This window comes from Manacus vitellinus, unplaced genomic scaffold (genome assembly GCF_001715985.3).
Source record: "Manacus vitellinus isolate BGI_N305 unplaced genomic scaffold, ASM171598v3 scaffold_71_pilon, whole genome shotgun sequence".
NCBI classification, from domain to species: Eukaryota; Metazoa; Chordata; class Aves; order Passeriformes; family Pipridae; genus Manacus; species Manacus vitellinus.
The window spans coordinates 2,249,931-2,276,710 of NW_021940761.1; the positions used below are offsets into that span (position 1 = coordinate 2,249,931).

The 26,780-nt window shown below is 44.7% G+C and overlaps 1 protein-coding gene across 4 annotated transcripts in view; it reads left to right on the forward strand.

The window, feature by feature from the left end:
* AGAP1 (ArfGAP with GTPase domain, ankyrin repeat and PH domain 1) overlaps nucleotides 1–26,780 on the forward strand; it is a 280,544-nt gene that overhangs the window by 74,623 nt on the left and 179,141 nt on the right. For 3 of the 4 annotated variants that reach the window (XM_018084483.3, XM_029964414.1, XM_029964416.1), the window contains exons 3-7: nucleotides 1,886–1,973; nucleotides 2,627–2,638; nucleotides 15,264–15,349; nucleotides 19,058–19,199; nucleotides 22,244–22,378. In XM_018084483.3, coding sequence (XP_017939972.1) covers nucleotides 1,886–1,973; nucleotides 2,627–2,638; nucleotides 15,264–15,349; nucleotides 19,058–19,199; nucleotides 22,244–22,378 — 463 coding nt within the window. The remainder of the gene's footprint in view (nucleotides 1–1,885; nucleotides 1,974–2,626; nucleotides 2,639–15,263; nucleotides 15,350–19,057; nucleotides 19,200–22,243; nucleotides 22,379–26,780) is intronic. The other variant, XM_029964415.1, reaches the window with a different exon arrangement.

Genomic DNA, 26,780 nt, shown 5'->3' on the forward strand with positions numbered 1-26,780 from the left:
TTCTGAGGTGGGATCTGAAGGAATCCTGTTTTGCCAGGTGAGGAGAAGGCAGATCTCTCTCCTGAGTGCTTTCTGAAGGAGCTGTCTAGGGAGAAAATAAAACTGTCATGCAAATGTAGATTTTATAGCTGTGTTTGCAACCTGGTCTAGTGGAAGGTGTCACTGCCCATGGCAGGGGAGTGGAATGGGATGAGTTCCAACCCAAACCAGTCTGGGATTCTGTATGATATAGTGGTTTTTTTCACTGAAATACATGTTCCTCCTCCTGATCACAGTGCTTTTGGTATCAGTTTGCAGCATTATAATATCCAAATGCTCTTGTAGCCAGGCATTGTGGATCCCTATAAGGAGGAATGTATCAGAGAACCCGAAGTGCTGTAAAATTATGTATTTTGATGGGACCTTTGGGATACTTAAAAAAAAAATGTTGTATTCTCAAATCAGTTGATGTCTTTCAAATATTTGGGGTCTCTCAATAGAATAAATTACCCCCATCCATGGCCAAAGTATGTAGGTTGTTCACTCTCACTGGACCCCAAGTTGATGCTTTTCTGTTTTTCCTGGCAGTTAAAATTTTGGCCCAAGTCTAATATAAAATAATGTTAATGTCCATACACACGGGACTTGTAAGCGATTTTTGATATAAAGGGTGGTTTCTTAGGGTTTAGAATTAAGAAAATGGAGTAGAGACTGTGCACTAATGTGCAACTTGTTCCTGCTGCCTTGGTCAGTTTGGAAATCTTGGGCCCATCAGCAGAGTTCATCTTGTCTCCAGGGATCTTATGTTCTGAACCTTTGGGGAGGGTCAAGTAAACATGTGAGAACAGAGTAGGCTTGGTTTGTTTTACAGGGTGAAGTAAGTTCCCATCTCCTCCCCCAGAAACCGAGTGTCCTCAGCACTGTGTGCCCTTTTATAGCAACAGAAAATGCAAATCTCCATGTCTTTTGGAATGTGAGCACCTCCAGGAGGAAAACTCCTGTGGTTTTGGGCTGCTTTCTGTTAGTTCTGCCTGGGTTTGAAAAACAGATGCCAGTGAACCAGCTCAGCAGAAAACTCCTGTGAGCTTTAGGGTCAAGTGCTGCTGGTGGTTGTCAGATGTTCCCAGGCAGGTGTTGGGCATGGATGGTTTGAGTTGGGAACTTCTTGGTAAAGTCAGGGACTTCAACACATCCTGGTGGAGACCTGAGTGCCCCTTCCAGTGCCTAAAGGGGCTCCAGGAGAGCTGGAGAGGGACTGGGGACAAGGGATGGAGTGATAGGACGAGGGGGAATGGCTTCCCAGTGCCAAATGGCATGGATAGATGGGATAGTGGGAAGGAATTCCTCCCTGTGAGGGTGGGGAGGGCCTGGGCTGGAATTCCCAGAGAAGCTGTGGCTGCCCCTGGATCCCTGGGAGTGTCCAAGGCTGGGTTGGAGCAACCTGGGCTAGTGGGAGGTGTCCCTGCCCATGGCAGGGGGTGGGATTGATGATATTTAAGGTCTCTTCCAGCCCAAACCATCCTGTGCTGGTGGATGTGGCAAGATGAGTCTGCCCACAGCCACAGATATCACGTGTGCTTCAGTGTGAGTCAGTGGGAATCACAGAGTGCAGCCTCCAGAGCTGTTCCCAGTATGAAAGCTTCACCCAGTGAAGAGGTGCCAGGCTCCTCCCTGCAGTCTCTGTGTTCCCTGGTGTCCCATGGGCAGCTGAGCACAGGAGTGCTGCGGGCAGAGCCCGAGTTCCCGTGTCAGCTCTGCTCTAAACTTTGTCTGGGCGTCTTTGGGACTGTTCCAGTGGCATGGGCTTTCTCCTCGAGCACTGAGATGTTATTTCAGGGTTCTCATGGAACGTTCTGCTTTTCCCAGGGATTAATGCACTGGGTTTCTGTTCCCTCTGTGTGTCCAGGGGATCGTGGGTAACCTGGCCAGTGGCAAGTCCGCGCTCGTGCACCGGTACCTGACGGGCACCTACGTCCAGGAGGAGTCCCCCGAAGGTACGTGCTCTGCCCTCACCGCTGCTCTGCCCCCACAGGCTGCATCTCTGTCCATTTGAATCACACAGAAATGAATTAGCAAAGGATCTGATCTGCTGTTTCAGAATTCATGGAGATTTCTCCTGTAGTTCTCCAGACTGAGCTCAGTATGCACGACGATATAGTCGGAGCTGTTCCATAGCTCCAGAGCATCCTTAAATACTTTGGCCCCCAGGATGTGTCCTTATGGGAGACTCAGTCCTGGTGGAGAGGAGCTGACTGCTCTCAGTGGTGCTGCTGCTTTCAGTTGGGCTGTTGAGAGCCACTGTCTGTAGTACAGTAGGATTTCTGCAGAATTGGGATTTGGGGAGAATAAAACAACTTCATGAGCTTAAACTAAAGATATAATTTGTTCATTGTTTAATGTATTAAGTATTTAGTCTTGACTTTTTTTTAATGTTCTCATAGCATAGCAAATGAATTTGTATGCTGTAGTGTTTAACATTAATCCAAAAATATCATAGCATAGCACCTTATCAAGGTGTGTCTTAGAATAAATACTTTTTTTTGATTATTTTTCTTTATCTGTTCTCCTTATGAACTTTTAAATCCAACTCTGAGACACTGAATTTCTGGTTCCTTCTTTTCCTTACTGGCTGTTCCATTCTTTGCAGATATGGATGCAGGTAACTATACATTGTCTCCATGGCAGCTCTCCTTTGGAAGGGACAGACGGTGGTTTCTGTACTAGAGCATTTTCCCCTTGTTTTGTGTATCATTTTGAGTTGTTTCCTTTTGATTTCAAGTCTTTAGTACATCTCACTGTTTTTGTCTCTTGCTGTAGTTGTCTCCTCAGCAGTAGTTTGTAGCTTCATGCATCTCTGATAACATTTGTTCCTAATTAACTCTTACCAAAGGAAACTGTTCAGCTCAACAGTTGACTTTTTAACAGCCTGGAATTGTAGTTAAAGTGGGAGGAGAGGGAAAGGGAGGGATGGACAAGGCTTTTCTGTGTGGTATTGCAGCAACAGTGAAGGCTTCCAGTTTCTAAGTTTGCCTGAAATGCTTTTGCTGCTTTGTAGCTAGAACTGATAATTGATAATAATAATGGAGCCTCTCCCCAAAGCTATGTGTAGATCCTGGTTCTGGATGCTGAGAGTGAGAAATGGTGATGTGAGGGGCAGATCCACCAATTTACAGCAACCCTTCAGCAAAAATCAGTATCTCAGCATCTCTGCACAAACAGAAAATATTTTGGGCTGTTTTCTCCTTGCAAGACTCCGATCTATTGGCTGTTCCCAGGGCTGGCAGTCCTCTCCTCCTCCTGTAGGATGAATATTTTGGGTGGTATTCCTTGGGAGTGTTGCCATCTGTCCTCTTTGTCTTGAAGGATTTTTATTTACGGTGACGTTCTGACTGTTTTTCCTGGAAGAATTAGATGACAAAAGCAGTGTCAAATCATTTCTTTGCACGTAAGTGTAGCTGACAAGCCTCACTAATGACACTGCTGCATTTCATTAGCAGAAGGAAAACTGGAATAATTAAGAGCTTTAATTTGCCTTGTGTGAGGGATAAGGGCAGATTTCTAATCAAGTTAATACTGAAGGAGATACAACCCATATAAACCATCCTTAGTAATACCTGTAGTGGTGGTTTGTGAGTGTTTTCATTCTTTGTCCTAGAATCTCAGGATGGTGTGGGTTTGGAAGGACCTTAAAGCCCCCCCAGTCCCACCCCCTGCCCTAAGCAGGGACACCCTCCCTAGATCAGGTTGCTCCAAGCCCTGTCCAGCCTGGCCTTGGACACTTCCAGGTCATCCAGGCACAGTCCCACACAGCAGGCAAAGTGTCATCCTTTACCTTGCAGACCACTCTTTTCCTCTGCTGAGGGGTGGTAAATGTTCTGGGTTGTTCAACTGCTGAAGAAGGGATGGATATGGGACACTGAGGTGTCAGCTGCTTGATTAGGGAAGAAAACCCCAAGTTCCCTGACTGTGAATGGCTTCCTGACAGCTCAGTTTGTCAGGCATCATGCAGTGAGTACCCAGTGGGTAAAGTCATGGCTCCTGCTCCACGTGGAGGTGGTGATTAGGGTCAGGGACTGCTCTTTGTGCTCTCCTTGGCTCCAGTTACCATGAAACCATCCCTCAACCAGCCAGGTCCCGGGTCTCCTGGAGCCCTTGGAGGCAGCTGCAGTGTTCCAGTAAATGAATTTTATGTGAAGGTGGTTTCAAGTTTCCTTCAGCCCTTTAAGGTGAGATATTTCTCTTGCTGCCCAACACCATGTCCCCTCCAAGAGGAGGACTCAGTTAAGGGGTAAAGTTTTCTCTCACTGTCTGGCCTAACTTTGATTTCTGTTCAGAACTCGTTTTAGTCCCTGGTGTGTTCGTAGCATGAAAACCTTTGTTTTCTTGAAGTATAAGGGTTTGTTAGGAAATAAGTTTGCTTTTAGACTCTTGCTTTGCATATTTAGGATGCAAATAGCTGTGCTCCTGTGTGACACATTTAAAATCAGGTGGATTTGGATGTAAGGAAAGAAGTGATGTGTTACCCTGCAGTGAGTGGGAATCTCAGGAGTCTGGGACTTCCAGTTTTTTTTCTGTGATGGTACAACAAGGAAATGATGGGAAATAGGGAATCCTAGTGACTTTTTATCTTCTAAGTACCTTCCAAGTGATTGGAAGAAACACTCCTGCTTCTGGGTGTGTGACATGCTGAAACAAGAGATGAGGTGTGTGAAGCCTGGGGTCTTTCTTTTCCCCCAACTAAACTGGAATTGTGCCTGTAGGAACAGAGTGAACCCAGGGCCGGGTGTGGAATTTGAGGCTGAGTTCTTTGCAGACCAAGGTGAGCTGAAGTTGACAGGAATGGGGAGTGTCAGGAGATTCTGTTGCTGTTTGGGCTTTGTTCCCAAAAAGCCACCGAGGTGTGAAACATGACTTAAAGGCTTTTCCACACCTCTGCTGTGTCTGTGAATATCTTAAGTCATATCATTATTATCTCACTACTTTTTTTCCAGTGAGTGTAATAAAAAAAAAAGGCAGATGAATTGTCCAAGATGTCTCAGCTGGGATGAGGAAAAAGGAGGGTTTTTTCCTCCATGTACTTCGGGATATATTTAAGATTTATTTTTTTTTTTTCATGTGGAGTAAATAGGTTCTGTGTTTCCAAAGGCATAAAACCCTGACTCGAGGCAGCAAGTAGCTGTTGCAGTCAGTGAGGTTTCATCTCCTGTGTGTGGAGGAACTTGTAATAAAAATTACATTTTCCCCCAGTAAGAGGTACGGAATAAAGCCTTTAATGGTGTTCTCCAGAAAGCTGTGAGCATTTACTTTCTCTCCAAATTTGACCTAAAAATAATTTTATACTATTGCAGCTTTCACCAAATAACTTTTTTCAGTAGCACAGTGAACAGTGTATCACTTGAATAGCAGGAATGGTCATGAAATGGTCATAAAATAGCAGGAATGGTCGTGGTTATTATTAAAATGCTAAACCAAGTCACCTTCAGCCTTCCCTTTGAAGAATGTAATGGAAGCATCACGAAAATAAGTTCCCAGCCTGTAACAAAAACATGTATCAACGATCTTAAAGGTCTTTTCCAACCTAAAGGATTCTGATTCTACGTAGAAATTACATCTTGGGGGATGGATGTCCATGTTTTTCAATTTATTGTCTCTAGTAACTATTTCTGTCCCATTCTTCCCCAGCAAAGGGTAATTATACAAGGAGGATTGAGGCAGACTGCTTTAAAATTTCAGCTGCTTTCCTTCCCATCCTCTTAAGAGATTTTGTCTGGTTACAGACTCTTACACAATATCTGTGCAGAAAGTTCAAGCACAATCTATTAACTGGGATGACCTTCCAGGTGGCTTCAGTCAGGTCTGATGCTTCCCTTGCTGGGATGAATCCAAGAATGGAGCTGCTTCTGGGAAAAAAGAAATGTTAAAAAAAGGACCAGGCCAGGCTGGACAGGGCTTGGAGCAACCTGGGATAGTGGAAGGTTCCTTCCAAGCCAAACCCTTTGGGATTCTGGGATCCCTTGGGGCTCACAGTTTGGTGTTTTGGGATGAAGAGAACATGGGAGCTGCAGCAGAATTGGACAGTTTTCCCTTCTGTAGCTCTGACTCTTGTTCCCTTCTCCCTGTGATTCATGTAATCCTTCCTGCTGGGAACAATTAGGTTCCTAAGGTTGCCAGTCTCTTTACAGAAGCCATGGCTATTTTTATCCAGTTAATATTTTTTCAAATAAGTAGGAAGGCCGTATTTAGTAAACACCCCAATTTGATCTCTCCTGAATAAAGAGAGGATGTGCCCCAGACTAATCTGTGCTCTCTGTTGTCAGCAAGCAGCTGGCTGAAATGCAAATGAAGAGCAGGGAAATGTGTCCCCTGAGGGTGTATTTAGGTGCTTTTCTTGGAAACTCTTGCTTATTCATTCATGATTTTTTGGAATTCCAGAAAATGACCATCATAGATGGTCATATACTGACATCGTACCTGTTTATGTGCTTGTACAGGGAGATTTTGCAAGAATGCCAAGTGCACAGGAGTTCAAAAAAACCACATTAACCTTAAAGTCACATTTTGAAGTTCTTGAGCTACAAAATGCGGGGAAGCTGAAATTTTCCACTTTGATTTCAGTGTTTACAAGCTTTTTGTTTACAGATCCTTTCAGTGTTTCACGAGCTCCTGCAGCACTTTGAGGCAGCTGAAGGTACCTGAGTAGTTTTCCTGTGTGTAAACCCACATGTGTGCAGGGGACAGGGATGACTTGAGACACGTGTTTCAAAATTACCTATTTCCAGTTCTTTGTCTTCCATTCTTTTCAGGCAGGATTGGCTGATTATTTTTATTTGGCATTTCATGCTGACAACCAGATATAAAACAGCACTTGTCTCTTTTTGATCCTTTTAAAGTGCTGCTGCAGTGGGCTCTCCTGGGCTTTTGGAGTCTTTCAGGCTTAGCATAAAAGACACAAAATGTTTATGTATTCTGCCCCCTCCCCTCTGGAGCCCTTCCCTCTCCTCCTCCTCCTCCTGGGACTGCCTGTGTGGGTTGGAGAATCCTTTGAAAACCTCTCTGTTCCAGCCGTCGAGTTGGCAACTGTTTCAAGTGTCACCTAAATAAGGAACTCTGGTAATTAAAGGAAGAACTCAAGAATTTACTCTTTTCCTGGGCAGAAGGTGCTGAAGAAGCAGTTTCCTACAAGGGGCTTCCCTTTCTGAGCTGTTTAAGGTGATGTCTTTAACATGTTGCACCTTGAATACTCCAAGGTTTGGATGAGTAGTGTCTTTAGGATTTGTGCCCTTCTCCTAAAAGGCTTCTTGGAATGTTGTGTCCCCAGTTAAAACTGTAATGCAGATTTGTAGCTGCTCTTAATAGCAATACAAGTGGCTTCTCCCAAGTAACAAGCAATAGGACGAGGGGAAACATCCTCATCCTGTGCCAGGGAAGGTTAAATTGGATATTAGGGGAAATTTCTTCTCCAAAAGTGTTGTCGAGCATCAGAACAGGCTGCCCAGGGCAGGAGTGGAGTCACCATCCCTAGAAGTGTTCCAAAAACGTGGTATGTGGCACTTGGGGACATGGTTTAGTGGTGGCTTTGGCAGTGCTGGGTCAATTGTTGGACTTAATCTTGGAAGGCTTCTCCAACCTCACTGAGTGTGTGATTCCAGGATTCCAGCTCTCCAGTTCTCCCTGCTTTCTACTGCTGAGTCAGCAACCAGTTTGGAGTGGCTGCTGCTGGAAGAAGGACCTCCCTCCCACTTTGTTTTTCAAATATTACTCCTGGGTGTATTTCTGAATGTAGCCCATTATATCGCTCTTGATCCCAAAGCCAAATCTTAGTGTGTTCTTTGAACGTGTTTCTTGTTCTGCTTGTATTTAATTTCTCAGTTAAATGAATTAAATTTCCACCTTCCTTGAAATCTGTTGTTGTTTTGGGAAGTTGTATCAGAAGGCAGGGAACGGGAGGGAGCTGATTTTATTCAGTGTGATGAATTCTCAGCGGTCTCGTTGATTTGCACAGGATGTCACTGTGTTAGTACCCATTTTAGGGAGGACAGATTATAGTATGATCACAGCTAAGTCCAGTTCTAACTTCAGGGTTACTATTTGTGATGTCAAACTGTAATGAAAGGACAGTGTTATAGAAGCTGGCTATAAACTATGTATAAAAAGCAAAGGGATATTTAAAAAAAGAGAGGTAAAAAAGGGCTTGGAATCTGTGGTTCAGTGCTTTTAGGAGTTAAGTTTTTGGCCTATCTTGGTTATGCTGTTTAGGGTTTGTTAGTAATTAGGTTAAAATCTTTGAAATTATGTTGGAAGTTTGTGAAGTCAAGCAGAAATTTTGAGCAGCTGAATTATGTGTTAGATTAAAAAGGTGTAGGGTGGGTTTGTCTGGAAGATGAAATGTGTGATAAGGCAACTTTTAAAGAACTGCAGCGAAAAAGAGCACGGGGCTGACTCTGTGAGGAGCTTTGTTTGGAAAGTGCTGGTTTGGGGTGTCAGCTTTTAAAACTTGAAAAGGCTGGTGATGGAGACAGGTAGGAGTGTACTAAAGTGGTGTCACATCCTGCCCAGAGAAGCTGACTCTGGGTTTTGTTTGTCTCCAGCTGGCTTGATAAAAATCAGCTTTTAAAATTAGACTTGCAGTGTGTGTACAGTTAGTGGGTGTGATGTGTAAGTAACGCTCTGCACCTGCTGTCAGTGAAATACGCTTATTTTTCTTACTGGGTATTTTCTAGGCACACCTTTTTGGTCCTTATCTTCCACGTGGTGCCCTACCCGGACTGTGCAGGCTGAGGTTGGGATGGTGACACGGGCTAGGACAAGGAATTCCCAGCTGCTTCTCTGCACTGCCAGAGGGTTTTTCCATCCTGCCCCATCTCTCTGCAGGGAGTTGGTCCCTCCATTTGGCCCCGTGATGCTGCTTTTGTTTTTCCCCTCTATTTTTCCAACTCGTTATGGTCACGTTGAAGTACAGTCCAATTTTCTAAGATAATTGCAGTCCCTCCTGCTTCATTATCTAGAAATTAAGTAGCCTGTGTTACTTCCACCTTCCAGGCTGTTAATAAGCTGCGTGCGGGAGGGGTGAAGCTCCCGCAGAAACTTGCTTTGGTATCATCCTTCATTTTTCAGAGGAGTCACTTGATGAGGACAGGGTGGTTTTACCTCTGTGTCTGCACTCACAGGATAGTGTTTTTATTCTAATTGGCTTAACACAGTCTGCACTGAGGGCAGGAAGCTTTATAGTGAAAGTAGCACATCCACTGCTCTGCTCCCCTCTCCCTGGAATGAAGGAAATGTAATTGCTCCCAGGCTGGCTCTGCTGTTTTCTCATTTATCTTGGGGGTTAATTGGTCCCTTCCTCTCCCTCTGTTTGAGATATAACATTGGATCTAATCTCAGCCTGTTCACCATGGAATCACAGAATGGGTTGGAAGGGACCTCAAAGCCCATCCAGTCCCACCCCTGCCATGGTCAAGGACACCTTCCACTAGCCCAGGTTGCTCCAAGCCCTGTCCAGCCTGGCCTTGGATGGCCAGAGGATGAAGTTCACTGTACTTTTGGCTTCTCCTTTTGCCACGTTGTTCTTGCAGAGAGAGACTCTGCTGGGGAATTATTCCCTCCCTGCACCCAAATGTCTCTTAACTGCATTTGTGTGCAATAACGTGGGGTCGACTGCAATAAATGCTCTCTCCATACTGGCCTGTGAAACACCACGGGGTTTTGGGGGTTTCTATTTCTTTAGATGCTTGTTGCAGCTGTTTAAGGTTAATGGGAGGCACTGCTGCCTAAGTCCTGCCCACTGGCTGGTGTTGAGCCAAGAGTGGGTGGCAGCAGGATGTCACTCTGTCCCTTGTTTCCTGAAGTTGCAGTGCCAGTCGGGTGGGTCAGGGCTGCACTGCTCTACCAGTTACATCCTCTGCTGCTTGGAATTGAGACCACAGACCTCTGAAAAATAGCATTCAGCATAACTGCCTCTATTTGTCCTCAGCATGGAACCTCCCACCTTTCCATTTTCCATCTAACCCCTATTAAATGGCATAAAATTTGGCCTCTGATTCTGTGCAGGGCCAGAAGTTGGACTTTGATGATCCTTGTGGGTCCCTTCCAACTCTGAATATTCTGTGATTCTGTGCAACTTGAGTAGCTAATTTCATTTATTTATTTATTTATTTATTTATTTTAAGTATAAGCTGTTTTCCTGAATCCTTAAAAGCTTAAAATTGAGTTGATCTCCTTTGAAATCACCACCAGGTTCTGGGGACCCTCCGGGGGGGGGGCACTGAAAACACGTCGGTGATTATATCTCAAAATTAAGTTGGTAAATGTCATTGCAGCTGCTTCTGAAATTCCAGCAGTGAACCCTCTTGCCACAGAATTGCAAGGCCATATATCAGTGCTTCCATGCCAGTTTTTATGTAAAGAAAAGGTTGTCTGTGTGCTGTGATACTGCATCACACATGGTGCCTGTGGGGGTACCTTACTGTAACGGGGCATGGCTTCATACTTCAGGAGACCTATCCATGCATCTCCTAAACTGTGTCCTAGACCCGCTGGGAGAAGCAGATGGTGGGGTTTGAAGGGCTCGATCTAGGTTGCTTTTGTTGGTTTTTTGGGTTTTTTTTAGCCAGGTGCTCTCCTGGGAACCCGCTGCAGGGATCTGCTTGCAGATTTAGTCTCATGTGAGAGTGGTGGTTCCCCAGTCTTTGCACTTCTATGGTTAAACACTCGACCCAGCTCAACCACATGTAAATTTAGTTTTAATCCTTCTTGTAGGGTTTGCATCCTTGTAGTAATACGCTTTTTGGGGGAAACATTTTTAAAGTAGTTTGTTTGAATAAAAATCTCGGACTAGCAAACTAGAAGGCCACTAGGTTTGAATGGAGGTTTTCTTAACGTGTTTCCCTGAAGAGGAGCCTGATTCTTGGCACTCTTTCCCATCTTCTGAGGAACAAAAAGGGAGAGAGTGTGCATGTGTAAGACAACTGACTGCTGCTGTCAGAATGCACGTGTCATTGGGAATATGAAATCCAGACTTCAGAGCTGCTGCAGTCCCACCCCCTGTCTCGCCCTGCCAGAGCACACGTTCAGCTACCACCTGGGTTTGTTTGTGGCCGGCCCCCCGAATTTATCTTCCTCATATGGCCAAGTATCTTCATCCCCGTGGCAATGTGCTTGAGTGGAGAGCCTGGTGAGTGCAGTAGGGCCTGGGGATACAGGATGAAAATCCTCAGTGGACCAGCTCCCAACCAGGCTGTCAGAGCTGGATTAAAGCCTTCAGCCCTGGAATTCCCCATGTAACAGCCAGCTTTTGTAATATACAGCACCTTTGATTACAAATGTATGCTGTGTTTACAGTTAATATCAATTCTTCCTGGATAATTTTTGCCCTAGTGCTGGTTCTGAGCACTAACCTAGAGAGCGTTGTGCATGAAAATGAGATTAGGAGGCTTTTGTTGATCCCCCCCAGCCCCGTGCTCTGATTTGTGCTGGGGCTTCAGGCTAGGCTGTAAATTGCTGATGCACAGAATTTATTCAGCTTTGTATTGATCAAAGCTGTATATTTGTGTGGGTTGTTTTATAGCAGGAATCTGAGCAGATGCACCTGGGAGAGCGGGTGGTTGATGGTGTTCTCAGATGTCCCACTCCCTGTGCTGGTGGCTTTGGGCACAGCAGTGATGTTTGCCACCTGCTGCAAGATTCAGTACACGTTTGTGTGAACAGATGATGTTCTAGCCCTGGAAAATTGGGAATAATGTGCTTTCCTGTGCCTGTGGTGCCCTGGCAGGAGCGGTGCAGGTCCCTGGAGCCGTGCTGCAGGCTGCCTGTGTCCCTGTGACCTCCCAGGTACATCTGCGAGCTGGGAAATCCCCTCATTAAAGAGCTGCTGTGTAACAACACTGATGGGACTAGAGCAGAGCGAGTGCCTCCTGTGGGAATAGTGCTGTGGGTTTGGAGCTCCTCCTTTAAACTGAGAAGGTCATTTCTTTGTTCTGGGTATTGCTGGTTCAGGCAGTAATTCGTGGCTCCATCACGCACAGGGATGTTCAGGAGAGCACAGGCCTGTCTTGTAGCCGTGGGAGACGTCCTGACGTATTTACAGGCTGCTGTAATTCAATATTTGAACTGGCTGATCTCTCTGATTCCTCTTTCCCTCTGGTGCTTTACAAACTCCAGAAACGTAAGTTTTTAAAAACAATGACCGTGGTGCTGTCCAAACTGAACCATCCCAGAATCACTGCCCTGGCCCTGCTTTGGTTTCCCCAAACCAGTGATGGGTCTCATCAGGGCTCGAGTCAAAGGCAGAGTCAGTTTATTGTTTGCCTTAATCCTGCAGTCACAGATATCTGCAGGGTACACAGCCTTGCTCTGTGTATTCTTCACTGTTTATGCCTTTGTTTGTGTAAAGTCTTGATATTGAGAGAGGCACTCTCAGTCTCTGTCCTGTGCAGTTCCTAATTTTGTGGTGTGCTCATGAAAAGGGCTCCATAATGCTGTAGACACAGAAGTTGTTAGGGATGCATCCTGCTGTGAGCTGAGATTTGCATAAAATGATTCTTACTTGAGGGATGAGCGTGAGTTTGCTGTTACATTTCTGGATCTTCAGATTTGATTTGAAATATTTAGTACAGAATGGAAATGCAGATCATTCTTTAAAGAGTTTGGTTGGGGGGTATTAAATTTAAACTATTTATCATGAAATACCTAAACCCAAACAGAAATGGAGGATGTGTGAGGATGTGACTGTTCCAGCTAATGAGCATATCCAGCTTTTAAGGATGAAGGAGCCACTTGAGTAGATTTGAACTGACTGTGTGACAGTCCTGGTGAAGTGGGACAGCATGTCAAGATCTGAATTTAATACTGGAAATAACAATATGTTGGGGTTGTGCCGAGCTCCACACACAGTGCTTTGGGGGAAGGCACGGAGCAGGTCCACAAGCCTGGTCATTTAGTGTGGATTCCTGCAGGAAAAGAGCTGTTGGATAACTTTATTTTTTTTAACTGTATTTTTTTAACTGTATTTTTTAGACATAGTACCCTTCTCCAAGTTGCTCTCGCCACCCAAATCAGTAGTGACCAAGAAGAATAAATCTTAGTGCTCACATTTGATCAGGGCAATTGAATATTTTTCAATTCTCTGCCTAAGTGTTTTATTTCACCTTGTCTGTGCCTTCTCTGAAGATAGAGTGAGACTTGCAAGGCGTCCTGTTGACCAGGGGAGTTATAAGTTGGCCCTGAACCACATGCAGTTCGTGGTATTTCATAATTATCTGAGTGAACTTTCAGTGCTCAAAAAAAGGAAATAGGAAATGGCAATTAGGCAGAACTTTCACTCTCCAATCACGTCTATACTGCCTTGCCATTGTTACTTACAGCTTTCAAGAGCCTCCCTGGAGGGCTCTATATTAAGTAATTCATCTTGTTTAACACTTCAGTGTGAAGCACGTGCAATTAATTGACAACATATAGAAATAATGGTCTGATTAATAGAAATCCAGTTCCTGAGAGCCAAGACTGGTTTTCCTTTCCAGGCTTTACGGTTGATTGTTCTTTTCAAGTTCACTGATGATATATATTTATCTGCCACTGGATCTGCGAAGGCAAAATTGAAATCCAGTTTGTGAGTGAAATGAAAATCTATATGTAGCTCTCCTGCTCCCGTGCCATTAAACAGCCAGAAATGTGATAGTCCTAATTGTTGCATGTTTAGTACAGCTAATAGAGTAATAATGATAGGGTAGCTTTATAAAGAAAAGGTTTTTAAAAAACCCCAAACCCACAAACAGCAACAACAAAAAAAACCCAGCAGAAAACCACAACCACCAGCCCCATTCTTACATCTTTTATTAAACACAAAGTGTGTTTAAAGATACTTAAATACTGCACAGAGCTGAACTGTGAATTGATCTTGGTTTGAGAGCTGCTGTTGTGGTTGGGCTGGGGAATGGTGGGTTTAAGGCAGTGTGGTGTTCCCCTAAGGCAGCAATTTTTGTGCAAATTGTTGTGTTTTGAGGCTCAGCATTACCCTGTATTTGCTGACTTACCTACCACATGTTTAAAGGTGGTGTTTTGGTAGTGTGACAAGTTTTAAAGTGTGTGGTTGGGAATTGGGGTTCAAATTAGAAACAATTCCAGTTTAAAAAAAGAGGGATGAAGGAAGAGGTTTAGGGTGTGTTGATAGAAGTGTTTTATCTCAACGTGAACAGCTCAGCTGTGAGCTTGAGTCTTGCTAAGCAGGAGGCCTTGGGGACTTTGGGTCTTAGGTGGGGACTTAAGAGTGAGTTTGCTTCCAGGAGAGGAGCCTAAATGCCTCCCAAGTACTCAGGCCACGGTTGCTAATCCTGGCTTAGGCTCGGTCACACCAGCAGCCCTCAATGGGATTTGTCATTTTGAAGGGACACAGCAGAGTGCCCAAAATAGGCTTTTAGCCCCCAAGGAGGCAATTCCAAGCCTGCCCTGGGGTCAGGCCTGGAGTCCCCCGAGCCAGGGGAGGGAGGAGTGGAGGGAGCAGGAGCAGGTGCCTCGGCCTTGGGGTAGGTGCCTCTTTGGTGTTCAAAGCACCCAGTGCTCTGCATCTCCCTGAACAGGGGCAGGGCTGGGATGTGCTTGAAGGCTCCAGCTCCACTCTTTATCTGGCTGTGCAGAGCAGGTCTGGGACCCATCCTGAGTCAGCAGCACGACGTTCTCTGTTAGCTTAGCACATCTCTGCAGAGGTACCACCATTGTAGCTTCTTTGTCTAACATGTGTCTGGTATTTTCCCCTAACTGTGGTGTTTGAATATAGAACTCTCATTTCCATAACATCCCATGTGTGCTCTAAGAACTGGGCTTCCCTTGAGGAAATGCTGATCCCCACAGGAAACCGATTTTGGTTATAATAGGCAACACTGTTTGTATACAACTGTCCCATGTTTACCTTTCCTAGAGATACTTTTCTCACTATTATATAAAACAAAGGTGATACATAAGGTGTTCCAACCATATGTATGAAAACCAGGGACACCTGACGTAGGAGTTATTGTTTGTAATGCAGTTGTTGGCTTTTCTCCACATTATCCTTATTACTTACATACATATATATATATATAAAATATATCTGTATGTATATATAAAAAAGGCAAGTACATGCCTTACCTTTCTTAAGTAATTCCTATGTGTGTGCATATAAACTCAGTTTACATTACAGTACTTGGTTAATTGCAAAAGACCTTGAGGACCCCATTTTTCCACAAGTGAAGCCTTTTTCTGTGGTGCGTGTTGTGCCTTTGCTGTCTCTAACGAGCTGCTTTGTGTGACAGGTGGGAGATTCAAGAAGGAGATAGTAGTTGATGGACAAAGCTACCTGCTGCTGATTAGAGATGAAGGAGGCCCTCCGGAGGCTCAGGTGAGCATCTCTGAGAGCCTTGGCAGCCTGAAGCCTCGCTTTCCCTGCTTTTAAAAACCTACCTTCAAAAGAACTGGCTTTGCTTTGTTCTGCCCTGGGTCCCTCTCATCCTTCTGCTGGGAAAATTCCTACATCGCCCTCAGGTGAAAAAGATTTTATTCAGAAAATGTTTGGGATTTCAATTACAGTGCATTAAAGAGTCTGGGTAGAAAATATTTGGTATTATGAGTAAAACTGTGTAAATGAGGATATACAGTTAATGTCTCTTGAAAGCCCAATCCGTGTGTTTCCCTGGTGACAAAATTGCGTGTTACAGTCAAGTTCTCTTCCAATCTTAAAGCTCTAAATTGTTAAAATATGAAGTAGACATGCACACAGTGACACACATACTTGTGTCCAAATCTTTGCATTCCCTGCTGCTTCTGTATTTTGCTGTTTAAGACTCAACTTGGCAAGTTCCAGTTCAGCACCACTGAGTTCCTGGATTTCTGACTGGGAATTCTGTGTGTGCTGTGTTACTTCCTTCTCTCACAGCAGGTGACACGTCAGGAGTTAATAGAATTACAGAAGGGTTTGGGTTGGAAGGGTCATTAAAGCTCATCTCATCCCACCCCCTGCCATGGGCAGGGACACCTTCCACCAGCCCAGGTTGCTCCAAGCCCCGTCCAACCTGGCCTTGGACACTTCCAGGGATCCAGGGGCAGCCACAGCTTCTCTGGGCAACCTGTGCCAGGGCCTCCCCACTCTCCTAGGGAAGGATTTCTTCCCACTATCCCATCTTAAATGAGCCATTACTTAAATCAGCACAGACCCATCATGTCTGCAGGCACTGTCCTTGTCCTGGACATCTTCCTCCTGCTCCTCTCCTTACCTGGGCACCCACAGAGTTTCCCAAGCGTGTTGGCTGCTGCTGTCCTTGCTTTGCTGGGCTGTTCAGGGATGGATCAGCTTCCAAACAAGCAATAATTGAGCATCAGGAGCAGCTGAAGGGGAGCGGTGCCAGCAGCAGCAGCTCGGGTTTCACTGCACCACTTTAGCTGCAGGAGGGGAAGGTGCCCGGACAAAGGGGAAGAGAAAGGAGGTGGAGGAAATGGAGACGGAGAGAGACATCCTGGAAGGAAGTTAAAAGACAAAAAAATGAGTGTTGCTGGCACATCTCTAGCCCTGTCAGCAGGAGCCTACAAGGAGTGCTCTGTTTGGGGCTGGGAAGGATTTGGCTGAAGCTCCCCACAGCTTCCAGGCTCTGGTGCTTAGAGAACATTCACTCATCTAAAAACATGAATACTGGAGGTGTTAAGGTACACACAGCAATGGGAAATGTTTTTCTGCCCAGAGAACTGGGTTTTCAGAGTTTGTCTCAGCTAAGTGCAGACTAATGAACAGGCATGGGGTGTGCTTTTGGTCTGAGTGAGGTAAACTTGGGGGTTTAATTACTATTGTCTGATGGAAGGTGTCCCTGCCCATGGCAGGGGGTGGAACAGGATGAACTTTAAAGTCCCTTCCAACCCAAACCATTCTGTGGTTCTTCTATGGCTCAGATTTGTTCTTCAGCAAGTCATAAGGATGGAGGGGTCTAAGGTGTCACCTTAAGTGCTGTTTCACCTTTCAACACATGGGTTTCACAGGTAAATCCCCTTTGGAGTTTTTGGGTATAATCTCAGGTCTCACGTGTATTGAAAGTCTTCAATGGTTTTATTAATTCCTGGAATGAAAAGTTCATTTCTGGGTTCATGAATAATTGGGATAGAGTTACGACTTCCTAAGGAGGATAAGTTTATATTATAATAAAAATGTAAGTAGGTAAGTATGTAATAAGGAACTGAACTGTGCTGTTCCTGGCACTGGGCCAGGGAGACTTCCCCAGGTTGCTTTCCCCTTCTTTTTGCCAGGAAGGGACAGAAAACAAACTCCCCTGAAGACTCGCTTCGTGGGTCTATGATCTCTCTTTTCTTTGTCTAAGATAAAATTGCTCAAAGATGAAAATAATTCCATTTCCTGTTGTAAAACCCAATTAACATAGTAACCGACCTATAACAGGCTGTTGCATGCTATTTTCTTGAAATGTAAAGATTTTTTTTTTTATATAATTTGGTTTTGAGCTTTCCTTGAGCTACCAGCTCTGCTCACACATAGTCCTAACTCTGAGGATGGATTTGTGTTACAGCAGCTGACCTACCCTTATTTCAAGCCATTCCCTGCACAGTGCTGTGGATAAGACATCCAGCATTTCCAGACCTCGTGTGTTTCCCAAAATTCCTTGGGTTTTTAGTACCACAGGTCTGATATCGACAAAGATGAAGCTTTATTTCAACATAAAAAGAGAAATAAGAAATTACTGGAAATATTCTGTGTCTGGAGGAACTGCATTGTATAAATCTGTGGATGTTTTAAAATGATCTTCATTAGAAGGCTGCTGCTACACACTGAGCAAATACTCAGAAGGATTAGGGAGACTTTAAGGATATTGTAGTTGTAGGGAGGAGTTCTTGGCATGATAGTGCTGAGTCCAACCAGAGAAAACTATTTATAGTGAGACCCAAACCCACAGTAACGCTGCTGTCTCCAGTTCCTCTGGTTACATCTTCTGGGTTGAACAGTTCAGATTTCCCAGTGTGGTGGTTGACCTTATCCTGGCAGTAACTGTGCTGTGTGTCACCAGTCCTGTCCTTACCCCCTGGAACATTGGCTTCCTGACTGTCTTGAAAACCTCAAACCGTTTCTGGCTATTTTTACACCATAACAGACAAGGTGGTGTTTGGTGTCCATACAAAGACAGTCCTGAATATGCAGAACCTTTCCCCAGTGAACCTCCTTGCAGCCCTTTCTGTTCAGCATCCCCCCAGTGTCCCTGACACATAGTAATGACACAAAGAGCATGAAAATGCCCATGGCTGAAGCTTCTTTCCATTGCTCTAAATTTGGGTAGGAATGGAGTCACTTAGGCAAAAATAAAGGCAGTGAGGTAAGCTTAACTTCAGTCTTTTCTTGATGTCCTGTGTGTGTTCACTGTTAAGTTAAATGTCTTTAAACAGTCTTATTTCTTTCTTATTACTTGTGAGCTGAAACCTTCCCACTTGCATGGTCACCTGAGGGCACCTTGCCTTGGCCTGTGCACCTGCATGTCTCTTAGCAGGCTGCTGCTGCTCTTCCTCTGAAAGCAGAATGAGGCATTCGGTGCTGTTGGCTCAATGGAGAGTGTAGAGTGAGGGACTGGAAATCTCAAATTACTGGGTTTGGGTACTGCTCGAGATGTGAGAATTCCTAGCAAAGCTCGTCCTGGCAACATGAGCATGCATGCATGGAAATCCCAGGGGGGGAATACCACACTAAGTCACGTGCCTGGACATAAGTGTTACACATGCAAAATGCACAGGTTCGGAAATCTGGGCCTGCCATGTTTTCTGGGGATCAGACCCAACGTGCACTGATAGTAGTTGAGCTTGTAGTATCAGACCCCAGTGAGGAAGGGATGCCGTTGTGAGTGTGGGGAAAAATTTGGTGCCTCCCAGACCCCCATTCCCTGCAGAGTGAGGACATTCATCATTTTAGAAGCTGATGCCACTTTTAAGGCTTTGGTTATTGTCACTAAGTTTCTCTGCTGTGTATTTCCCACCAAGGAAGGTAAGAATGTTTCTCCTTTTCTTTTTTTCTCTTTTCCCCTCTGTGCTGCTGTTCTCACAGTCTGCCCTCTCTGGTTTCCTCCTGCAGTTTGCCATGTGGGTGGATGCTGTTATCTTTGTCTTCAGCCTGGAGGATGAAGTCAGCTTCCAGACCGTGTACCACTACTACAGCCGGATGGCCAACTATCGCAACACTAGTGAGATCCCCATGGTCCTGGTGGGAACACAGGGTAAGGGCAGGCTTCATTCCCAGGGCTGCTTTTCTGACCACAGGGACTGTTCCAGGCTGGCAAAGCCACGTCCTGTCCTTTCCCCTTTGCAGCAGGGTCGGGGCGTTGTGAGGAGTGGTTTGAGGTGGGAGACAAAAGTCCTGGCTGCACTCTGGGAGAGGGGGTGTGGGGCTCCAGCAGGGATGAAAGAGGGAGGATATGGAAGGAATTCTTCCCTGGGAGGGTGGGGAGGCCCTGGCACAGGTTGCCCAGAGAAGCTGTGGCTGCCCCTGGATCCCTGGAAGTGTCCAAGGTCAGGTTGGATGGGGCTTGGAGCAACCTGGGCTAGTGGAAGGTGTCCCTGCCCATGGCAGGGGATGGAATGGGATGAGCTTTGAGATCCCTTCCAACCCAAGCTATTCCAGGATGTTATGACTTACAAGGAGATTTTTAAATAGTATTTTCAGTGCTTGCTGGTCACGGTGGTTTTCTTGCTTGGCAGGGACATGCTCACGTTGAATTTGGTGCATCAGTTGTGTAACGAAGGTCTAAAGTCCAGTTTCCAAGTGCTTGGCAGTCTAGAAGTGTTCAACACCTTGCCATTGCTAAGAGGCAAACGGATCAGGGGTGGAAAACCTCCAGCAGCACGTTGGGAAGCAGAACTGAACCATGTCCCCATGCAGTGCCTCCAGGAGGCCTCTGTGTATCAAACAGAAATGCAGTTTTTTGCCACCTGAGACAGGCCCCCCCCAGTTTTTCCAAAATTCTTTCTGGAGCAGCAGCTAATCACAGCTGTCCTACAGGGAAATCTGGCAAGGGAATGGTACTTACAATCTTTCAGTGTCTTTGGCATTTGAGTTGTCTTTTGGATATTCCCTGCCTTGCTTTGCCAGTGCATCCCTTACTATTTCACCACTTTCCCGTGTTAGAGGGAGAACACAAGTGTCAGGAGTTGTTCTGGTAGGTTCAGTTTTGGCCATCTTCCTCTTTGGTCTGTGCCAGTTGGTTTGGTTGTGTGGAAGCTTTTTGCTGCTTTCTCAGCCTGTTTTTTGTCAGCCCTGTGGTCAGGGAGCACTTTGCCTCGCTCTGCCTCCCACGGAGCGGTGACAGCCTGGAGGGAGCAATCACAACCCAGCTGCAGGGTGGAAACAGATGATGAGAAGTGAAAGGGGAAGTAGGGACACAAAAAAAGCCTTAGGGCAGCAGAACCCACACCAAAAAGCAGAAAGGAGCTGCTTGGAAGGGCCGCGCTGTCGGCGTGGAGCTGGAGCTGGAAAGGCGAAGGGGAAACGTTTCTCTGAGCTGTTTTTCTTTGTGCCCTGCTGACTCTTTGGGGTATGGTTCCCCATCTCCTTCCCGTTATTACCAGGAAGGAATTTGGTTTTTTTTCAAAGTTCACTTTCTGTTGCAGCACTGATGCAAAGGGGATTTTTAAAAATGTGGCTAAAGATAGAAATACTGCTAATTCTGAGAGCAAACATCAGGATAAAAATACAGCTTTTTGGCTATACTTGACAGTCAAACAGTGCAGTGCAATGCAACATATGAAATACATAAATACACCTGTTAAAATACATTTGAAATATACTTATTTGATATCACAGAGTTACAGAATGGTTTGGGTTGGAGGGGATCTTAAAGATAATCTCATCCCAACCCCCTGCCATGGGCAGGGACACCTTCCACTATCCCAGATTGCTCCAAGCCCCTTCCAGCCTGGACTCCTTGGTTTTGACTGGTATTCTTGAAATGAGACATGAGATGAAATCTCTTCCAAATGGTGGCACTTGCCTGATGCTTTCAGATGTTCTCCCCTGACTTCTGAAGCCAGCTCAGTGCCACAGCCTGACCAGAACAATAAGGCAAACTTTTCCAAGCCCCGGTGTTCCTTATCAATTCCTTTCTGGTTAAATGTTTTCAGCGCCCTCTGCTGAAAAAAAAAAAAAAGCGTCTGTTATTTTTCCAAATAACTGCTGTATTGGTGTTCAGTGGATCTGATGAGAAGGTAATAATAACATCAGCTGAGGGAGGGTCCTGTCATGCCCAGGACCGAGCCGCAAATCCAGCCTTGCAATAGGCACTGACTTCATGCTTAGGAGCAGAGTTTTAGGACAGCTTTTGGGGCAGCTGTAAATGTTGAAATTGGTGCCTGTCATAGAGTCCCAGAATAGTTTGGGTTGGCAAGACCTTAAAGCCCATCTTATTCCATTCCCTGCCATGGGCAGGGACACCTTCCACTAGCCCAGGTTGCTCCAAGCCCTGTCCATCCTGGCCTTGGACACTTCCAGGGATGGGGCAACTTCAATAGCTGTATCTATTTTTATTTTAATTGTAATACATCAACACATTTTTAATTGCCTCTCCTGAAAATGTTCTGTTTCTTAAAAGCATATCATGTTTTGTGCTTCACACACTAGTTACTTGTTAGGAACTGATACAGGAGGCCTGAAAATCATTTGACATGTTTGTAGTAATCACCCACTTGTTTTGCTAGGTACATTTTACATCAGATCTCATGTTATTTCCTGTGCCTGTGTACTTTTTTGCAACTGCTGACCTAAATATATGTATTTAAGGTAAACAAAAAGCATTGGAGGTTTTTCCCCTGGTTTTTGGAATCGGCGTGCTGGTGATTTTAGTAAGGAGGTGTAACATTAGTGATGTGAACCCCTGGCATCTCTAAAAATTCTGAAATTCTCATGGTTTGTACTTAAATTGGTTGTTTGGGGTGCTGGTCATTATAAGAGGAAACAGCCTCATGCTGTGCCAGGGGAGGTTTAGATTGGACATCAGGGGAAATTTCTTTATGGAAGGGGTTGTAAAGCGTTGGAAGGGGCTCCCCAGAGCAGTAGTGGAGTCACTGTCCCTGGAAGTGTTCCAAAAGCATGTGAGTGTGGCACTTGGGGGACGTGGTTTAGTGGTGAACGTGGTGGTGGTGCTGGGCTGATGGTTGGACTTGATGAACTTAAAGGTCTTTTCCAACCTTAACAATTCTGTGACTCCGACTGACAAGAAGATGTTTTCAGATGATATTTAATCCCTGTTTTTCCCTGCTGTTGCTGCAGATGCCATAAGCTCCACTAACCCCCGGGTCATCGATGATGCCAGAGCCAGGAAGTTGTCAAATGACCTCAAGAGATGCACCTACTACGAGACCTGTGCCACGTACGGGCTCAACGTGGAGAGAGTCTTCCATGACGGTACACGAGACCTTTTTCACCCAGTATATCACTCAGTCTTTAAATAACCACCTGTGTCTGATAGCTCAGGTATTGCCCTGTTTGCCAAGCGTTCAGTAATGTTTAAATGCTTATTTTTAGGGACTTTGTTACATTATCTGGAGTGGAAGGCTCCTCGTGCTGAGCGCAGCACACTGACGCTGATGTTTTCCCTACCAGCACCTTTAGTCTTAAGCGTCTGTTTTTAACTTTTATTTAATTTTCAGTTTTCTTCGGCACTTGCTTTATTTTAGCAAAGTTTTCTTTGATTTGATTTAGTGCTTGTGGAGAAGCTCTTTGTGCAGAGTAATTGAAAAGTTGAAAATTTGAGTACCGTGGTATTCATGGAGTGTTAGAAGTTGAGAGGTAGATAGCTGGCTTTGAACTGACGAGAAGGTAGATTGGAAATTGGGAAGAAATCCTTCCCTGGGAGGGTGGGGAGGCCCTGGCACAGGTTGCCCAGAGAAGCTGTGGCTGCCCCTGGATCCCTGGAAGTGTCCAAGGCCAGGTTGGATGGGGCTTGGAGCAACCTGGGCTAGTGGAATGTGGTGGTATGAGATGAGCTTTAAGGTCCCTTCCAACCCAAACTGTGCTTTATTTATCATGTGATTCCATGAGAGCCTTGTGTGGGGGCTTTGATGATCCTTGTGGGCCCCTCCCAACTCGGGGTGTTGTGTGATTCCCTGATCCTCAGGTTGGAGCGTGGCTGCATGAGATGGGCTCTGTGCCCCCTCTAGTGGAATTTCCACCAGGAGGCTTTGCCGGCTTTCCTCTCACTGCGCTCCTCTGGTGGCTGAACGGGTCAGCCCCTCATCACAGCAGTTTGGCTGTGTCTGAAAACCTTCTTAATTAAGTGTAAATGTTTCTCAGAGCTCCTTAGTTCTGTGGGTTGGTTTGGTGTCAGCTGTTCATTGCAGATTCCTGCGCTGTCTGGGGTTGTGTGAGGCACTTTCCCCTCAGCATCCAGCAGAGGTGTGTACAAAGGCCTCTCAAATAGAAAGGCAAAAATTTCATATTGTTACATGGAATAAAAAGGCAAAACATCCTACTGTCTGCGTGGGGGGAAATAGCAAATCATCGTAATTTTTGCATGGGGAACAGAAAAAAGCAAATCATCCTGATTTTACATGGAAAATTCTGATGTGCACTGCAGTAGTTTAATTCCAAATAAGATGTTTTTACTTGTCCTTTTGATCAGATTTCAAGCTGCATCTTTGTGCTTTGCTCCCTGTTTTCTCTTGAACTAGTTGCAAAAATTACTGTTTTCACTGCCTAGATTTTCTGTATTGATTAGGAGTTTCCAACAGCCATTAGGGGTTTTTGTTGTTAACACATTTATTTTGGAGCGCTAGCTATAGTTAGATTTTTAATTACATATTCCAAGTCGTGGTGTTTGTGGCTCTTTCTGCTGTCTGCTCCTCTTTTTTTTTTTTTTTCTTTCTCAGGGACCCTTTGAGAGAAGTCTCTTGGCACAAAGCTAGTGGGATAAACTTGTAAGCTTCCAGGGGGCTTATTTGTCTCTCTACTAAATTTAGTAGTAAGTAGAAAGAATTGACAGAGCTCATGTGTTTAAGAAATATCAAGGTTTTGTTTTACCTACATGGCGGGCAACCAGATCTTTAATATTGGCCAACTAATAGGATTAGAAATGCTTCTGTATAAATGGGTTACACTTGCCAGACATGTCTGGGACCGGATCCAATTCCTGAGAATTTTTGCTGGTTATTTCAGCAGCAAACAAAGCAACTTCTTAACCCCATTAAATGAGGGGGTGTGAATGAGCAGTGCAAGCTGCTAATAGGGAGCACTTGATTAAATGACACTTGGTTTGTGGAACTTCAGAGTTGAGCAGCCTGGTCTAGTGGAAGGTGTCCCCGCCCGTGGCAAGGGGTGGAATGGGATGAACTTTGAGGTCCTTCCAAACCACTCTGTGGTTCTGTGATGTGACCTGAAAAAAACCCTTCTTGATGTAAATATTGTCAATGAACTAGGAAAAGAAGGGACAATGGGAGGAGGGGTAGGCCAAGTAGGGGTCTTCACATAGTGTGTTCTTAAGCAATTCCTGTTATTTTGAGGAAACTGTAAGTCGGGGCCAGAGCCTTCCTGAATTATCTGAATTTTTCAGCAAGCTTGGGAGGGGTACAGGCAATTATTGCATTTCATTAACAGCTGAATGGATAAGACAGGTGGGGTTTTTTTACTGTGTAACTCAGGAAAAAGAGATGTTGACAACTTAGTAGCTGTTTGCAAGACGTGGAGCTACTACACCTATTAAGATGTCTTCTGTGTATTGAAATTATGTTTAGACTTTTCTCCCGGCTGGATAGGATTTAGGTGTAGGATTTAATCAGTGTTTATTGTACTCCAGGGTAGGTGATGCTTGATGATTATATCCTCCAGGTGTTTCTTTGGTGGGTCTGTGAGGGTATTTCAGTATGTTGCCCAAGGTCCCTCAGCTTTTGGTGGCTTGTAACTTTGTGGAACACTTCAGTTCCTTTGAATGTTTAGAATAAGGCTGCAATAGGCAGGTTGGGTTTGGTTTAGTCACATTACCTTTAGTGCTCTTATTTTGCACTCAGTGACTCCCATTTGATGTTTTTTAAATCAAGTTGAACTCTGTGCAGTGTTTTCCATCACCTCTGATTTACGACAGAATTTATGTTCTGAGTGCACACTGTTATTCCTCCCCATTCTGTTTCTCAGGAGCCCTGAGTTGGTAAATCTGAAACTGGCTGTGCACTGCCGTTGTCCAAACCCTGTTACCAGCCCAGAGGCTTTTTTTTTTAGCACACAGTGGACTGTGACACCAGTTCCTAGTTTAGGCTGTTTTACAAGCTCTTTCTAAAATGTAGGTTCTTTTCCTGTTTGTGCTGTTCCTTGCTGTGATGCAGACCTACCTTTCAGAGGATGGAATTGGAAATGGCATTGAAGGGCCTTTTACTCCTTCATTGCACACACGTTAGAAATTAAAACACTAATTTTTTCCCCTGCAAGCAGCCACTGAACTGTTCATGGTCGTCTGTTATGATTCTTGTCTTTATAACTCAACTTCCTGTTTTCCCCACAGCTGAGTGGTAAAATAATTTAACTTGAATGATTATTGTTAGCATGAAAATGCTACTTTATTCTTGAGTTAAATCCAAATAAATCGTTCCCAATGCTCCATTACAGCTGATAAGCTCAGTATTGATTGTAGCAGAGACAGAATCATAGAATCACTTGGATTGGAAAAGACCTCCAAGATTGTAGAGTCCGATGAATGCTGCTGAAGTGAAACAGGATTTTGACCATTTTAGAGGGTGTTTCAGCCTTGTCCCACTTGGGTCTAATATCAGATACTGTTGGAATTTGCAGCTGCATGAGCAGGTCCTGAATTTCAGGCTGAAATGAAAAAGAAAAATTCCAGGTTCCAGTGGAACCCAGGCATGGAAGAGAATAAATTCTTATTTAGTTTGTGGTGTTTATAGTTGTTGAACGGGGAAAATGTGTTTAAAAAAAGGAAGATAAATGCCAATAAGATCCGTTTTTCTTCAGATTTCCCAATTAAGAATTAGTGGATTTTTTTCCCCCTGCTTATCAGAATGGATTTTATCAATGCCATTGGAAATGATTATTTTAATATTTCTTGTCAGCACAGTATTGTAATGACTGTGTACTGCCCCAGGATGCCTTTTTAATGATTTTAGCCTTCTTGAATTAGCTTGATGTACCATTAATGCATGAGAATTGCTTTTATTTCTGTTCATCATGTATCCATAATTACTCATCCCTCCCTGCTTCATGTTGAGATTTTCTCTGACCCATTTAACTGTGTGCTCTGTGATTCTCTGACTTCACAGAGAAGCAGGCCTTCAAACATTTAGAGGATAAAATTTTACCATCAGCATGGCTTGGCATTGGGGGGTGTGAAACAAAAGGGTTTGGGTCTAACTTTGATTCAGAGTTGAGTCCAGCCAAGGAAGTTTTACTTTGTGTGGCTGGTTGTAACACACAGATTTTGAAATAAAACTGCCCAAAATAGCAATAAAATAGTGAATATTGAGGCAGGAGTTGCAGGTGTGTGGTGGCAGGTGCCTCACAATGCCGTTAGCTCTGGTGCTGTGCTACCTTAATTATTTTTGGATGCTTTACTTGCAAATTAACTAAGGTTTTTAAGGAATGTTCTACTCTGTGTAAAAATTTACCAGCAATATTCTATTTCCAAGTGCAAATAACATTTCTAATGTGGTGATGGACAAAGGTGTCTGAAAGGGGAACCTTGAGGTACCGATTCTCCATTAGGGGATGGGAGCTGACAAATGGATCCTGGTACAGCCGGAGCGCAGGGAAGGGCTGTCACTTGCCGTCAGCATCATCAAGTCAGCTTTTATAGATGTGTTTTCAT